The sequence below is a fragment of the Hemitrygon akajei genome, chromosome 9 (genome assembly GCF_048418815.1).
Source record: "Hemitrygon akajei chromosome 9, sHemAka1.3, whole genome shotgun sequence".
NCBI classification, from domain to species: Eukaryota; Metazoa; Chordata; class Chondrichthyes; order Myliobatiformes; family Dasyatidae; genus Hemitrygon; species Hemitrygon akajei.
The window spans coordinates 31,185,870-31,201,833 of NC_133132.1; the positions used below are offsets into that span (position 1 = coordinate 31,185,870).

General features: G+C 42.5%; 1 protein-coding gene across 5 annotated transcripts in view; it reads left to right on the top strand.

The window, feature by feature from the left end:
- Positions 1–15,964, top strand: part of LOC140732995 (sialate:O-sulfotransferase 2-like) — a 450,507-nt gene that overhangs the window by 334,462 nt on the left and 100,081 nt on the right. For all 5 annotated transcript variants that reach the window (XM_073055731.1, XM_073055733.1, XM_073055735.1 and 2 more), the window contains 2 exons: positions 4,028–4,142; positions 6,152–6,336. In XM_073055731.1, the coding sequence (XP_072911832.1) occupies positions 4,028–4,142; positions 6,152–6,336 (300 nt within the window). The remainder of the gene's footprint in view (positions 1–4,027; positions 4,143–6,151; positions 6,337–15,964) is intronic.

Below are 15,964 nucleotides of genomic sequence, written 5' to 3' on the forward strand. Positions count from 1 at the left end.
ATCCGACAGAATTAATATCAGTAATCATCAACACAATACCAAGAAGGGCTGTTCTCAGTTTAGGGCAATTGAGTAGAACGAGTGTGAGTGTGTGGGCAGATTTATTGGAGACTGCCCACCTTGTAAATATACCTCTCATTCATTCTCTCAGCTGGTGCAGTGCAACCAAGATCTTCATTATAAGGACCACACCCTGTTAATGACTTTGTCATTCAATTGTTTCCTGAATGGAGATATTGATTGCCTGGTTTGGTGCCTGTTACGTGTTCCTCACCGAGTTCGCACTTACAGCTCTTGCAGGGAGAGAACATTTGCAGCAGCCATTTATTCCAAGTCCTGGGGTATAAAGTGTGTGAGACTGATGGGACTTTCCTCTCAGGGCAAAGATGGCTAATACCAGCGGGGCATCATTTTCAGGTGACTGGAGGAAAGCACAGGGGGCCAGCTAGGTTTTACTCAGTGGTGGTGCCAGGATGGTGAAGACATTTGAGAAACTCTGAGATAGGCAAATAGATGTTAGGAAAATGTAGGGCTGTGCGGGAGGGAAGGGTCAGATTGATCTTGGTCTTGAACTAGGTTATAGGAAAAGATTGTATTTCCTCAAAGTATTATCATGAATAAAGATAATTTTTAAAATTAAAAAACTCATCAAAATATTTCTGAGATATTACACTTTATAACTGGAATGGCAGAACATAAAAAGTGAGGATGTAGAAATCTCTTTGCCCAACTCATAGGTCCTGGTTGGACCCCATCGGAAATTCTGTACACCGGGCACTCACTACATCTTCCAAAGAGTTATCAGTCATAGGAGGGCAAAACCATTTCACCCGAGCTCACTACAGCTCCTGGGGTTAGATTATCTAGACTAGGCATGCATGATCTTCAGGGGTGGCTTATTTGAGAGGTTTAGGATTTTGAAATGAGTTGACAGGGCAACATTAATTATAATAAGAAACAGGTCCTTTACTCTTTTGAGCAAATGTTCCACCTCTGCTTTCGGCAGCTCTGGTTCTCAGGGCTTGATGGGGATGTTGCATTTCGTCAAAGAGGCACGGAGAGAAAGTTAGTCTCCATGGGTTTAAATCTTGTCACATCCTCTGTAGGAAGAAGAGTAGGGAATAGGCACCTACTCACTCATTTGCTAAAGCCTTCTCTCCTATCTTGAAGTCCATTCAACATGCCCTCTGTTTCCCTAGCTTCCCTAATTAGTGAATATCCACGGCCATCCTACATGGAGAATACCAAGGATTCCCAAACTTCTGAGTGAGAAAAGAATCCTTCTCACATCATTCCCAGAAGACCCACACTTCACTAAAACTAAACCCTAAGTACTTGGTTGAGCTGTATGAGCGACTATGGTCCAGCTGTGGGTTGACTGGGGCTAGTTTTGAATTTATACTAGAGCTTTTGTTTAGCTGGGACTATGCAGAATAACAGCTTGGCACAGACTAGATGGGCCAAAGGGCCTGTTTCTGTATTATAGTGCTCTCTGACTCTGGCAAGAGAGGTGCTCAATATCTACACTGCCAAGCACTATTAAGAATTCTATATATTTCACCGAGGTTTTCTGAAGTTGAGAGAGTTTGGGTCTTACATTAATCAATGGACCATTCTCCCATTCTGTAAGGTGAGAATATTTGTTGTTAACTAAAGGAACCAAAACTGCACAGGAATTTTGCATTGGCCATTTGTAACCGTTACCTGGAAGCTGTCAAATTCTTCAATCCCTTTCTACCTGGAGCTCGTGGGGCTTGCAAGCCCATCAATGCCACCTTCATTTGCTCAACGTGGCCAGCAATTTGATCTAAGCTGCTCGGCGATTAAAACCATAAGCCATCCTGTCAGTGTGTTTGAACAAGTGGTTAATCTGCTAATCTTCTCCATTTGTCAGCAAATTCCACAATTTTAATCTTTAATTTATGAATAAGATGCCCTCCAGCCTCACAAATCATGACTGTGAAGTTAGCTTTAAAACCAAATTAGCATGAGGTTGTTTATACAAGGGCTTCTGATAAATAGGTCACTGTGTGACACAGGAGTATTCGCTGTAATTACTCGGTGCCTTTTGGAAGAATTCCAGTTTCCTATGTTTAATATTCATTGAAGAATTCCCTGAGATTCAGTGAAACTTAATTTACCATCCGTCAGAGATCTATCTGTACCTGAAGCCCCAAAATCCAGGACTAACTCAGTCTGAGTTAACAACACAGTCCTTTTAAAATATTGATGTGCAGTCTTTTTCTGCTTTAGTTATCATTGAATTTCATAGGATTTCTGGAACTCTCTGACATGTTATATTTTAGGAGACACTTAAAGAAGAGATTAGTCTTCTGGGATCTTATCAACTGATTGTCTTACCTGCTCCTGGATCCTCCTCAAGTGTGTTGCATTTGGCTGGGTTAGTCACCAAACCATTTCTTATTGTTACCCTTTCCACTTACTACTGCATTTTAATAATAGTGGTAGTTCCAATGATCTCCACAAGATATTTCACAGAATGCAAAAAGCAGTAAATATTCAGCCTACAAATTACTTTCAACTACAAAAGTGCCAGTCAATGCCTATCTGCAATAGGAGTGTTCAAAGACAAAATCAAATTTATTATCAAAGTACATGTATGTTACCACATTCTACCCTGAGATTGATTTACCTGCAGATAAATAAAGAAATACAATCGGATTTTTGAAAAGCTATTCAAAAACAATGACAAAGGATTGATCTGGGGGGAAAATACTTAACAAACACATGGATTGGTAGAGAGGGGAGAGGCTGGGAGGGTGATGGGCTGAACGTGGGCAGAGAGGATGCTGCAGTCAGTGTGGACCAGCTGGGACAAAGGGCCTGTTTCTGTGCTGTAATACTCAATGTCTGCTTAACATTTCTATCCTGAGGAAAAGATTCTGTTTGTTTACACTAACTAAGCTCACTACCATGGTCCTTCACAGAGTGCTGGTATGTGGGATTCTCAAAACTGGAAGTGATGAAGGGAACTGGTGATGAGGGGAAACAGGAATTAGCCTGGACTGGGAGGAAGGGTTAACACTTTCCACAGATTGTATTGTTTCAGTTCAGCACTCATTTCTTTTCTATTTCCCTCCTGCTGATGAGGGATAGTTACATTACATGTCTCATCCAAGTTGCCTTGCTTCAAGCTTGGGAGGATAATCTTCCCTGCAATAGGTGTCACGGGTGGACAGGTGGTGAAGAAGCCTTTTGGCAGACTCGTCTTTCAGTGGAGGCTTGGACATCCAGGTCTGGAGACTCCAGGACTGTTTGGGAGAACAAGAGTCCATGGAACCCAACAGGGACCATCTTTTTGGCTTTATGCCTGTTCCTGCCATCTTGAATGACAGCACAGCCCCCGTTAAAATTTCAGAAGAGCATGCTCCTTGCGATTTTCACAGCCTTTCCCTGCACCACAAGTAAGATGTCCGTGTTCCAGTTTGCAGCACCGTTGAACACCTGTAACTGACCTGTTGTGAAACGGGAGAAGTTTTCCCACGAAGCAGCAGTGGGAATTCTTTTGCCCCAGGACAGATCTCGTGTCGTGTGAGGGAGGGGATCTCATTGAAACCTATCGGATACTGAAAGGCCAGGACAGAGTGTTTGTGGAGAGTGTTTACTATAGTGGGTGTCGAGGACCAGAGAGTACAGCCTCAGAATAGAGGGACATCCATTCAGAACAGAGATGAGGAGAAATTTCTTTAGCCAGAGGGTGGTGAATCTGTGAAATTCATTGCCACAGCCGGCTGTGGAGGCCAAGTCGTTGGGTGTATTTAAAGTGGAGGTTGATAGGTTCTTTATTCGTAAGAATGTCAAAGGTTATGGGGACAAAACAGGAGAATGGGGTTGAGGGATAATAATAGCCACGATGGAATGATAGAGTAGATTTGATGGGCCAAATGGCCTAATTCTGCTCCTATTTCTTATGGTCTTACGCTGAATCTGCACACTGCATCTACAAGTTTTAATTATTGGAATTGTGTGACAATTTATTTACTTTCCCTCTCTCTCTCCATCCTAGCAAAATATATCGGCTGTTATCTCGACAGCAACAAGCAGAGGGCATTAAGGGGAACAGCGTTCTTTGACTACAGAAAGATGACCATATTTCGTTGCCAGGACAACTGTGCTGAAAGGTAGGGTTATGGAATTCCATTTACTGTGTATGAGGGTGTGTGAATACGGGCAGGAAATTCTCCAGGGCTGGTGTTCCCAGAGTCACAGAGCAGTACAGACCATTCGGCCCAAAGAGTCCATGCTAACCCTGGTGACCATCCAGCTTGTCCCAATTTCCTGCATTCGGCCCATTTCTCTCTCAGCCCCACATCTCCATGTTCCTATCTAATTGTTTCTTAAACGCTGCTACTGTTCCTGCCTCAACCACTTCCCCGGCAGCTCTTCCCATTCACACCTTCCGGTGCGTGAAAAATTACCCCCAGGTCCCTTTCCCTTCTCACCCTAAAGATAACCCCATTTTGTTGCCAGGAGAACTGTGCTGAAAGGAAAGGTAATGGAATTCCATTTATCGTTCTCTTTCATGCCCTTCCCTGTAATAAGGACATAATAATGCATGAAGGTATTTAACTCTTGGGAGACAACGACAATTTGTTTATGCTCTGCTTCACCAGTTTCGTTGGCACTTATTTACTTAGAAACAGAGAGAAAAACCAAAAGCAAGATAGAAGAATGATAAAGTGCCAAGGACGTGGACGTGGCTGGAAAGACAGGCCCCTATTGTCCTTGAGAAAGTGTCTACTTGAGCAAGTGCAGCCCTTCCAATGACTGTACCTCCACGGTACCAATGAGGAAGAAATTCCAGCTTTTAGATCCAATGAGAATGAAGGACCAGTGAAATATGAATATGTGTGACCACCCAGAGCAGGAAATTCTCCGGGGCTGGTGTCCCCAGAGTCACAGATATACAGATACAGGCCCTTCGGCCCAATGAGTCCATGGTGACCATGGTGATCATCCAGCTCACTCCAATTCCCTGCATTTTCCCATATCCCGATAAAGCCCACCTCTCCAGGACTCTGTGCTTCTGGAATGCTACCACTGTACCACTTCCTCTGGCACCTCATTACAAATACCCACCACCCTCTGGAAGAAAAGATTGTCCTTCAAGACTCTCAGCAATTCCACAGCCCGACACCAGGCTTCTGCCCCCAGTTATAAGACCCTTGATCACAGCTCTTATATTTAAAGATGAACCCTTGATCCCACAAGCTACCTCGGTCTTGACCCTTTCATCTCACTGTCTGCCTGCACTGCACTCTCTCTTTAACTGTATCACTTTATTCTGCATCCTGTTATTGCTTTTCACTTGTACCATCCAATAGACTTATGTTTTGAAATTATCTGTTTGGAAGCTGTGCAAAATTAACTTTACTACTGTATTTGGTACATATGACAATAACAAACTAATTTACCAGTTAATTAAATTCCTAAACTGTGAAGTTTGTCCATTTTGAAATGATCTTTTCCTTGTGTGCCGTTCTGTTGCCCTGTTGCTGATGTGATAGAGTGACAGGGATACAGCACAAAACAGGCCCTTCGGCCCATTGAGTCTGTGCTGACCATTTATGTTACCCCTACATTAATCCCACTTTATTCTCAGCACATTCCATCAACTCTGCCCGGATTCTACCACTCACCTACACGCTAGAGGCAACTCAGGATAATTAACACACCCGCCCGCATGTCTTTTGGATGTGGGATGAAACCAAGGGGAAAATTAAAGATGAAAGATTAGTTTCATTTGTACATGTAGATTGAAACATAGAGCGAAAAGCGCCGTTTGCGTCAATGACCAACACAGTCTGAGGGTGTGCCGCGAGTGTCACCATGCCTCTGTCACCAACAGTCCACGCCACAGCTTACTAACCCTCACCCGCACGTCTGTGGAATGAGGGAGGGACCCGGAGAGAACATAACACACACCTACAGATCGCGGCAGAACTGAACCCCGATTGCTGACGCTGTAAAGTGTTACACTGGCCCCTCCGCTACCAAACCATGGTCACTGGCAGACTGCAAACTCCACACAGACAGCAGCTGAGGTCGGAACTGAACCCAGGAGGCTGGAGCAGTGGGGTTGCACCACAGTGCACCAAGTGTCAATAGCCTCTCTCATTTGTATCTGCAGGGGCTATCAGTACGCGGGCCTGGAGTTTGGAGCTGAATGTTACTGTGGACACAAGATCCAGACCCAGAACACCAGTGAGTCCGAGTGCAACATGGAGTGTAAGGGGGAAAAGAGCAGTACGTGCGGAGGCCCGAACCGGCTGTCTGTCTACCGACTGGAGCTGACCAACGAGTCCGCCAGACGCTGTAAGCCCAGTAACAGTTGTTCAGCACATTCACAGTCCATTTCCCTCCGTAGCACTGCGGTGTGAAACGTTCTCACACACGTACACCAACTTCTCAATCAAACACTGCACAGAGCGACTTCTCTCGTCTTTAGGTGGAACAGAGCTGATTGGGCAATAACCTGTCAATCATGCCTAAAGACCTGGGAATGGGATGATTGAGAAGATTTGATTTGCAAAATTCAAACTACTGTACTGTACGTAATCACCCCGTCCCACATTTATTGCTGGATCAATAATTATTGGAACACTTTGCAGTAGTTTTGGTCATGAGTTCCTTTTGCTGGTGTTTGCAAAACGGACCGTGTTTTGCTTTTAGTTTAGAATCAGAATCAGATTTGTTATCACTGGCATACGTCAGTAAATTTGTTTTTGCACACTCAGTGATTCAGGAACAGCTTCTTCCCCTCTGACACCAGATTTCAGAATGGACATTGAACCCGTGAACACTACCTCACTCCTTTTTATTTCTGTTTGTTATTGTACAACTTATTTTAACTTACCTATTTTATATATATATATATATATATATATATATATATATTTACAGTAATTCATTTTTAATCTTTTTATTATCTGCTGCTATTATTTGCTGCTAAGTTTGCAAATTTCATGACACATGCAGATGCAGGTGATAAAAAACCTGATTCTGATTCTGACATAACAAATCTCCTCATCTCCTAATGAATTATAGCTGCTGTCATGCCTTCTTCATAAATGCATCAGTGTATTATGCCCAGGAGAGATCTTCAGAGATGTTGACACCCAGCAGCTTGAAACTGCTCACCCTTTCCACAGCTGTCTCCTCGATGAGGACTGGTGTGTGGTCCATTGTCTTTCCCTTCCTGGAGTCCACTATCAATTTCTTTGTCTTCCTGACGTTGAGGGCAAGGTTGTTGTTGTGACAGCACTCAACCAGCTGATCTATCTCACTCTTGGATGCCTCGTCATCACCATCTGAGATTCTGCCTACAACAGCTGTTGTTTCAAACTACAGCCACAGGTATCCTGGAAAGAAATGGAGTCTTCCTGTGCTGTTTCACAAAAGCAGTCAAGCTTTCATGGAAAACCTGATGGTCAACAGTGTGGTCAACAGGAAAGCCAAATTTGCTGGAAACACTCAACAGGTCAGCCAGCATCTGTGGAAAGAGAAGCCGTCTTACTGTTTCAGGTCAAAGATCTTCTCTCAGAGCTGGGCCAACAATTCACTCTAGAAATATTCCCATTATCCTATCCAAACCATCCTCTTTCTCAGTTCTGATAAAGACTCGTTGACCAGAGGTTTTACCAGCTTCTCTCCACAGCTGCTGTCTGACCTGCTGAGTATTTCCAGCATCATTTCAGCCCCACAGTATTTGCAGATTTTTGTCTTTTTTTGTGTGATTTTCAATCAAACAACAGAGCAGCTCAGAACCTGATTTTCCTTCAACTAAACCCAAGTATCAGAAAATAAAAAGAACCACCCAAACTAAAGGAAAAACTAACCCTCAGAGACACTTCTGCCTCACTATTTCAAAGCCAAAGTCAAAGTAAATTCATTGTCTAAGTACGTATTTGTTACCTGAGATTCATTTGCCTGCAGGCATTTACAGGAAAATAAATAAACACAATACATTTATGAAAATCTATAGATAATCAAAAATTGACAAACAACCAACGTGCAAAAGAAGACATTGTGTCAATAAAAATAAATAATACTGAGAATATGATTTGTAACGCCATTCATGTCAAATCTGAACTGGTCCCACAACCTACGGACTTACTACCAAGGACTCAACAACTCATGCTCTCAGTGTTGGTTATTTATTTGTAGTTGCACAGATTGTTTTCTTTTGCATATCGGTTGTTTGTCAGTCTCTGTGTGTAGTTTTTCAATGATTCTATTCAGTTTTTTTCATTGAAAAAATTCAAAGTTATTTCAAAATACTAGAAAGTTAAATATTAATTGATGCTAAATTTTTTATTATGAATGGAAACTGTAGTGTTCTTGCACAGGTGTAAAAGAACTCTGAACTAAACACCAAGCATAAACCAGTCAATGAGGTGGTCCCAGTAAGATTAACCGTTTACTGTTCTCTCTTCCACATTAATGTATGGTGAAAACTGTTGATAAAACAATACAAAATATATACAGTATTTGTTTCCTTCTTGACATCACATTTACATCATAAATACTTGCAAAAGTAAAACTACAACAACTATATTACATTAAAGTGCAACATACAGTCAGAATCTACCTACGCCATCAACTGGCTTTAAATATACTTCAACACAAACTATCCGCAACTCTTTAAATAACAAAAAACATAAACTTTATCAATCATCATTACTTTTAACAGAATCAGCGTTAACATTTTTAATTCAACATATCGATTATCTCATGAACTTACGGCGTTGCTTCACTGATGTTTCTAGTGCGTAGAAAGAAAACTTTTCTCGCGCTGATCCTGCACACACCTAAGCCCCCTCCTTCCCGTTTCTCCAAACCGGTATTTTCCCACAAGACGCGACGTAACCGGGTGTGACGTCATCGCATGCCGCGATATATCACAGACAACGAATTTACTTTAAACAACCTTAACTTTAACTAGAAAACGATAACAAACGAATTACTAAAGCGAAAATATAATAAACTGAACAAATGCCTTAAAGGCAACACAGAAACCATTGCATTGCAGTTAACTGACTGTGCGGACTAATCTGCATTCAGGGTGCAGAAACAGCAGTGCTTAAATCATTTATATTACGTCTGGTTGAAGATCAAATGCGTTGATGAACTTTGTCTGGAGACTTGAGAGAGTTATCCAACAAATCTATACATAATTTAATGACAATAATTACAGTTACTTTCCTAATGATAATCTTGTGCTCTTTCATAATTATTTTTAATTACTTTTACCTTCAGTAATGAATTATCATTCAGTTCCACTTTCCCTCACCTCAGTGTTATTAATCTCATGTTACTGCTCCTGTTATGGGGGTATGATTGGACAGGTTCACCTTTGGCTGTTTATTCTCAATGTACTCGATGTTAACAGGGGAAATGCGTAATGTTCGGTTTAATTGCAGTGACGTATCGACCAAATAGAATGGGTATGGATTAATATACAATAGGCAATGCCCTTTGTAATTTGGGAAAGGTATAAAATGATCCCTGAAGTCCTAGTTTCATTTCCTTCAATGGCTTTTCATTCACATTAAACCAGATTCTGCACACCGCAGTGTTCTAATTGACCTTCAGTTCAGTTTCAAACAACATGTCCTCATCACAGCTTTAGACCATAAGACCATAAACATAAGGAGCAGAATTAGGCCATTCAGCCCATCGAATCTGGTCCACCATTCCAGCATGGCTGATTTATTATCCCTCTCAACCCCATTCTCCCTGCCTTTACCCCACGACCTTTGACGCCCTTGCAAATCAAAAACCAATCGATCTTTGCTTTAAATATATCCAGAGACTTGGCCTCCATAGTGGAAATGGCAATGAATTTCACATTCACCATCTCTGGCGAGAGAAGTTTGTCCTCATGAGTACTATAAAGGGTCGTCCTTCTATTCTCTGGTCTCAGACTCCCCCATTATCCTCTCTGCATTGACTCTATCTAGGCCTTTCAGTATTCAATAGATTTCAATGAGATCCCCACTCATTCTTTTAAACTCCAGTGAGTGCAGGCCCGGAGCCATCAAATACCCTTATACATTAATCCTTTCATTCCTAGTATAATTCTCGCGAACATCCTTCAGATCCTCTACAACTCCAGCACATCCTTTCCTATGTAAGGGACCCAGAATTGTTCACGAAACTGCAAGTACAGTCTGACCAGTGCTTTGTTAGATCTGCAGTTTGTATCGTCACTCTAGTCAGACACACATTTCTCTCATTGACTGACACTCACTCAGACTGTCCTTTGTGACACCTGTTGTGTCTGTGCACAACGACATATTAACAAAATAAAAGCACACATGCAGGAGATGGCTTTAACTGGTGTACTCACATTGCAACGAGAAAGAGAGAGAGAACAATGTACATGTAAAGAGAACAGATTAATACGTAGTGCAAAGAGAAAGTTGGGGGGGGGGGGGGTCATTGCTCTAAATGAAATAGGTCCATACATTACAACATCTACTACATCAAGACCAAAATCCAGAAGCTGTTCTATAAATCTTTCTGGGATTTTGGTCCTTTATGTTTCACAGTCACCTCCAGCTCCACTGAATCCACCTTCCTGCCCTGTCCCTTCATCACACCCCACCCCCTGGTGGTAGAGCCATCATTCCAAATACATTGTATTGGCTGTAAACATTGGCAAGACATATTGCAGCGGCAGAAAACCCTGTTTAGGCCACATTTGGAGTAGTGTTTGCAATTCTGACTGCAGTGTTACAGAAAGGTAAAGAAGCTCTGGAGAGGGTGCAGAAAGGATTCAATTCGATGTGGTCTGGATCAGAGAGTATTAGCTACAAGGAGAAGATGGATTAAACTTGGAACAGGTTTAAGGATGATCAGATAGAAGTATGTAAAATTATGAGAGGTATAGACAAGGTGAATAAGAAGAGCCTTTTTCCCAGGGTGGAATTGTCAAAAGGATTGTTCAGATATCTTCTATTTATTAGAATCAGGATTATTATTCCTGACATCTGTTGTGAAATGCTTTGTTTTGTGGTAACAGTACAGTCCAAGGCATAAAAAGTGACTGTAAGACACAATCAGTTGATCAACCGATAAATAAATAACTAATGTGGAAAAGGAACAGTGTTCATGGACCGTTCAGAATTCTGATGGCAGAGAGGAAGACACGGTTCCTAAACACCGAGTGTGGGTCTTCAGGCTCCTACGTCTCTTCTCTAATGGAAGTAGTGAGAAGAGAGCACGTCTCGAGTGGTGAGGATGCTCAGATATTGTCACCTTCTTGAGGCGCCATCTTTTGAAGATGTCTTCAGCGGTGGGGACAGTTGTGTCTGTGATGGAGGTGAGTGAATCTCTGACCCTCTGATGGTCTTGTGATCCTGTGCTTTCGAGCCTCCATACCAGCCCTGAGAGAATGGGCAGAATGTAGAATATGCAGGTTGGTCTCTGGCACAGAAACAGGTGAAAGGTCATGTTGTGATCAGGATATCATGACTACAATGGGATATAAATAGCAAAACATCAGGATGCTGGGGGAACTCAGTGGGTCAGACAGCATCAGTGGAGGGAAATAGTTGGCATTTCGGTCGAGACCCTTCATCTGGACCCTCCGTTTGCCTCCACAGATGCTGCCTGACCCACTCGGTGTCCTGCTCCAGATTCCAGCTTCTGCAGTCTCTTGTGTCTCCACAACAGAGACAGTTTGGGTGAAATGGAGCTTAATGTGAGAAAGTCTGAGCTGATGTCCTTCCTAAGTAGAATCAAAAAGCAGACTTCATGTTAATAAAGAGAGACTGTACACGAGTGAAGTGTAGTGGGATCTAAGTGTTCCTTTACATAAATCAAATAAGAGTTGCCAGGAAGGTGCAGTGAGTAATGCAGGGGGAGGACGGTCTTTGTTGGAAAGGGGTTGGAGTTTAGAACAGAGAATCATTGTTACAATAACAACAACTTCTCACTCAATGTCAACAAAACCAAAGAGCAGGAAGCCAGGGGTCCATGGCCAGCCCTCATTAGGGGGTCGGAGATGGAGAGGGTCAGTAACTTTAACTTCCTTGCTGTTGCCATTTCAGAGGATCTGTCCTGGGACCAGCGTACAAGTGCCATCACAAAGGAGGCATGGCAGCACCTCTACTTGCTTTCAAGCTGACGTAGATTTGTCATCTCACCTAAATCTTTGAAAAACTTGTATAGAAGCACAGTGGAGAGAATCCTGTCTGGTTGCACCATGGCCTGATATGGAACAGAAAAGTCTACAAAAGGCTGAGGATTCAGCCCAGCCCATCACAGACAAAATCCTCCCCATCATTCAGCACATTTACATGGAAAACTATCTCAAGAAAGCAGCAGCCATCACTAACGACCTCCACCATTCAGGCCCAGCTCTCTTCTCCCTACTGCCAGGAGGTACAAGAGCCTTAGATCCCACACCACCAGGTTCAGAAACTGTCAGGCTTCTGAACTAGCATGGATAACTTCACATACCTCAATACTGAACTGACTTCACAACTATAGATTCACTTTAAGGACTCTACAGCTCATGCTCTCAGTATTATAGAGTCATAGAAAAGTACAGCACAAAAACAGGCCACTCTGCCCATCTAGTCCATGCCAAAACCATTTAAACTGCCTACTCCCATCGACCTGCACGAGGACCACTGTCCTCCATACCCCTAACATTCATGTACCTATCCAAACTCTGCTTAAGCCTTAAAATTGAGCTTTCATCCACCACTTGTGCTGGCAGCTCGTTCCACACTCTCATGCTCCTCTGAGTGAAGAAGTTTCCCCTCATGTTCTCCTTAAACTTTTCATCTTTCACCCTTAACCAATGGCCTCTAGTTGTAGTCCCACCCTTGCATTTACCCTGTCTACACCCCCTCTGTGAAATCTCCTCTCAATCTTTTACAGTACATTCTAAGGAATAAAGTCCTAACCTATTCAATTTTTCCTTATAATTCAGGTCCTCCAAACCCAGCAACATGGTTGTTAATTTACTCTGTACTCTTTCAAGCTTGTTTACATCTTTTCTGTAGGTAGATGATCAAAGCTACATACAATACTCCAAATTAGGCCTCACCAACATCTTATTCAACTTCAACATAACATACCTTCTCCTGTACTCAATACATTGATTTATGAAGGCCTGTGTGCCAAAAGCTTTCTTTATGACCCTATCTACCTGTGATACTATTTTCAATGAATTATGGAGCTGTATTCCCAGATCCCTTTGTTCTACCACAGTCCTAAGTGCTCTACCATTCACAGTATAAGACCTACCCTGGTTGGTCCTACCAAAGTACTACACCTTGCACTTGTCTGCATTAAATTACAACGGCCATTTTCCATCCCATTTTTCCAGTAGATTCAAGTCCCTCTGCAAGCCATTGTAGCTTTCGTCATGGTCCACTACACCCCCCAATCTTGGCGTCATCTGCAAATTTGCTGAACCAGTTAACCATAATATCATCCAGATTGTTGATATAGATGGCAAACAACAATGGACCCAATACTGATCCCTGCAGCACTCCATAAGTCACAGGCTTCCAGTCAGAGAGGCAAACCTCTACTACCACTCTGTGGCTTCTCCCACAAAGACAATGCCTAATCCAGTTTTGATTAATCAGACTTGAATGCCAAGTGACTGAACTTCTTGAGCAACCTCTCATGCAGGACCTTCTCAAGTACCTTTCTATGTAGACAACATCCACTGTCTTGCCTTCCTCCACTTTCCTGGTAACTTACTCAAAAAACTCGATAAGATTTGTTAGACATGACCTACTATACACGAAGCCATGCTGACTATCCTTAATCAGAACATGTCAATCCAAATACTTGGAGTGTTTATGAGAAGTATTTACCCCCACCCCCATTGGAACCTTTCAGGTTTTATTGGATCACAGTGGATTTAATTTGACTATTTTGACACTGATCAACAGAAAAAGACTCTTCATGTCAAAGTGAAAACTTATCTCTGCAATGTGATCTAAATGAATTACAAATATAAAACACAAAATAATTGATTGCATAAGTATTCCCTGCCTTTAATATGACACACCAGATCATCACTGGTGCAGCCAATTGGTTTCACAAGTGACATAATTAGTTAATGGAGATCACCTGTGTGCAGTCAGGGTTGATTGGAGTAAAAATACACCTGTGTCTGGAAGCTCCAGCTGCTGGTGAGTCAGTATCCTGGCAAAAACTCCACCATGGACACAAACAAAACACTCTGAGCAATTCTGTAAAAAGATATTTGAAAAGCACCGGTCAGGAGGTGGATACAAGAAAATTTCCAAGTCACTGAATATCTTTTGGAATACAATTACCGTAAGTAAAACATCAAGAAAGGGAAAGAATATAGTGCAGCTGTAAATCTGCCTAGAGCAAGCCATCCTCAAAAACTCAATAACCATGAAGAAGGGGATGAGTGAGGGAGGCCACCAAGATACCTATGCCAACACTGGAGGAGGTCCCCCATGAAAGACTCATCCAGAAAGTCATGAGGCATGGGATCAGTGGAACCTTGGCTGTTTGGATAAACAATTGGCTTACAGGAAGAAAGCAGGGGGTAGTAGTGAAAGGAAAGTATTCTGCCTGGAAGTCAGTGACTAGTGGAGTGCAGCAAGGATCTGTCCTGGGACCCCTGCTCTTTGTGATTTTTTTAAAATATAAATGACCTAGATGAAGAGGCGGAAGGATGGGTGAGTAAGTTTGCGGATGACACAAAGATTGGAGGAGTTGTGGATGGAGTTTTGCATCCGCAAGGCAAACAGCATTATGAAGAACCCACGCACCTCCCTCATACAAACTCTTCTCCCTCCTGCTATCTGGGAAAAGGCACCAAAGCATTTGGGCTCTCACGACTAGACTGTAATAGTTTCATCCCCCAAACCATTAGACTACTCAATACCCAGAGTCTGAACTGATACCAACTTACTGCCTATTGTCCTATCTATTATTTATTGTAATACCTGCAATGTTTTGTGCACTTTATGCAGTCCTGGGTAGGTCTGTAGTCTAGTGTAGTTTTTTTCTCTGTTGTTTTTTTATGTAGTTCAGTGTAGTTTTTGGTATTGTTTCATGTAGCACCATGGTCCTGAAAAATATTCTCATTTTTACTGTGTACTGTAACAGCCGTTATGGTCAAAATGACAATTAAAAAGTGACTTGACGTGAGGTTGTCGAAGGTTACGAGAGGATATAGTCAGGATGCAGAGTTGGGTAGAAAAGTGGCAGATGAAGTTCAATTTGGATAAGTGTGAGGATACATTTTGGAAGGACAAACTAGAAGGCTGAGTACAGGGTTAATTGTCTGTTACTTAAGAGTGTGGATGAACAGAGGGACCTTGGGGTTCAAATTCATACATCCCTCAAGGTTACTGCACAGGTTGATAGGATAGTTAAGAAGGCCTATGGGATGTTAGGCTTCATTAATAGGGGGATTGAGTTCAAGAGTAGAGAGGTCATGTTGCAACTTTACAAAGTGTGAGACCACACTTAGAGTATTGTGTTCAGTTCTGGTCACCCCATTATAGGAAGGATGTGGAAGCTATGGAGAGGGTGCATAGGAGATTTACCAGGATGTTGCCTGGATTGGAAAATAAGTTTTATGAGGCAAGGTTAGCAGAGCTGGGGCTTTTCTCTTTGGAGCATAGAAGGCTGAGCGGGGACTTGATAGAGGTCTACAAGATTATGAGAGGCATAGATAGGGTGGTTAACCAGTACCTGTTTCCCAAGGCATGAATAACAAACACCAGAGGGCATATGTACAAAGTTAAGGGAGGGGAGTTCAGGGGAGACATCAGGGGTAAGTTTTTTTACACAGAGCGTTGTGGGTGCCTGGAATGACTTGCCAGGGATGGTGGTGGAGGCTAAAACATTAGGGGCATTTAAGAGCCTTTTGGACAGGCACATGGATGAAAGAAAAATAGAGGGTTATGGAGTAGTGTGGGTTTAG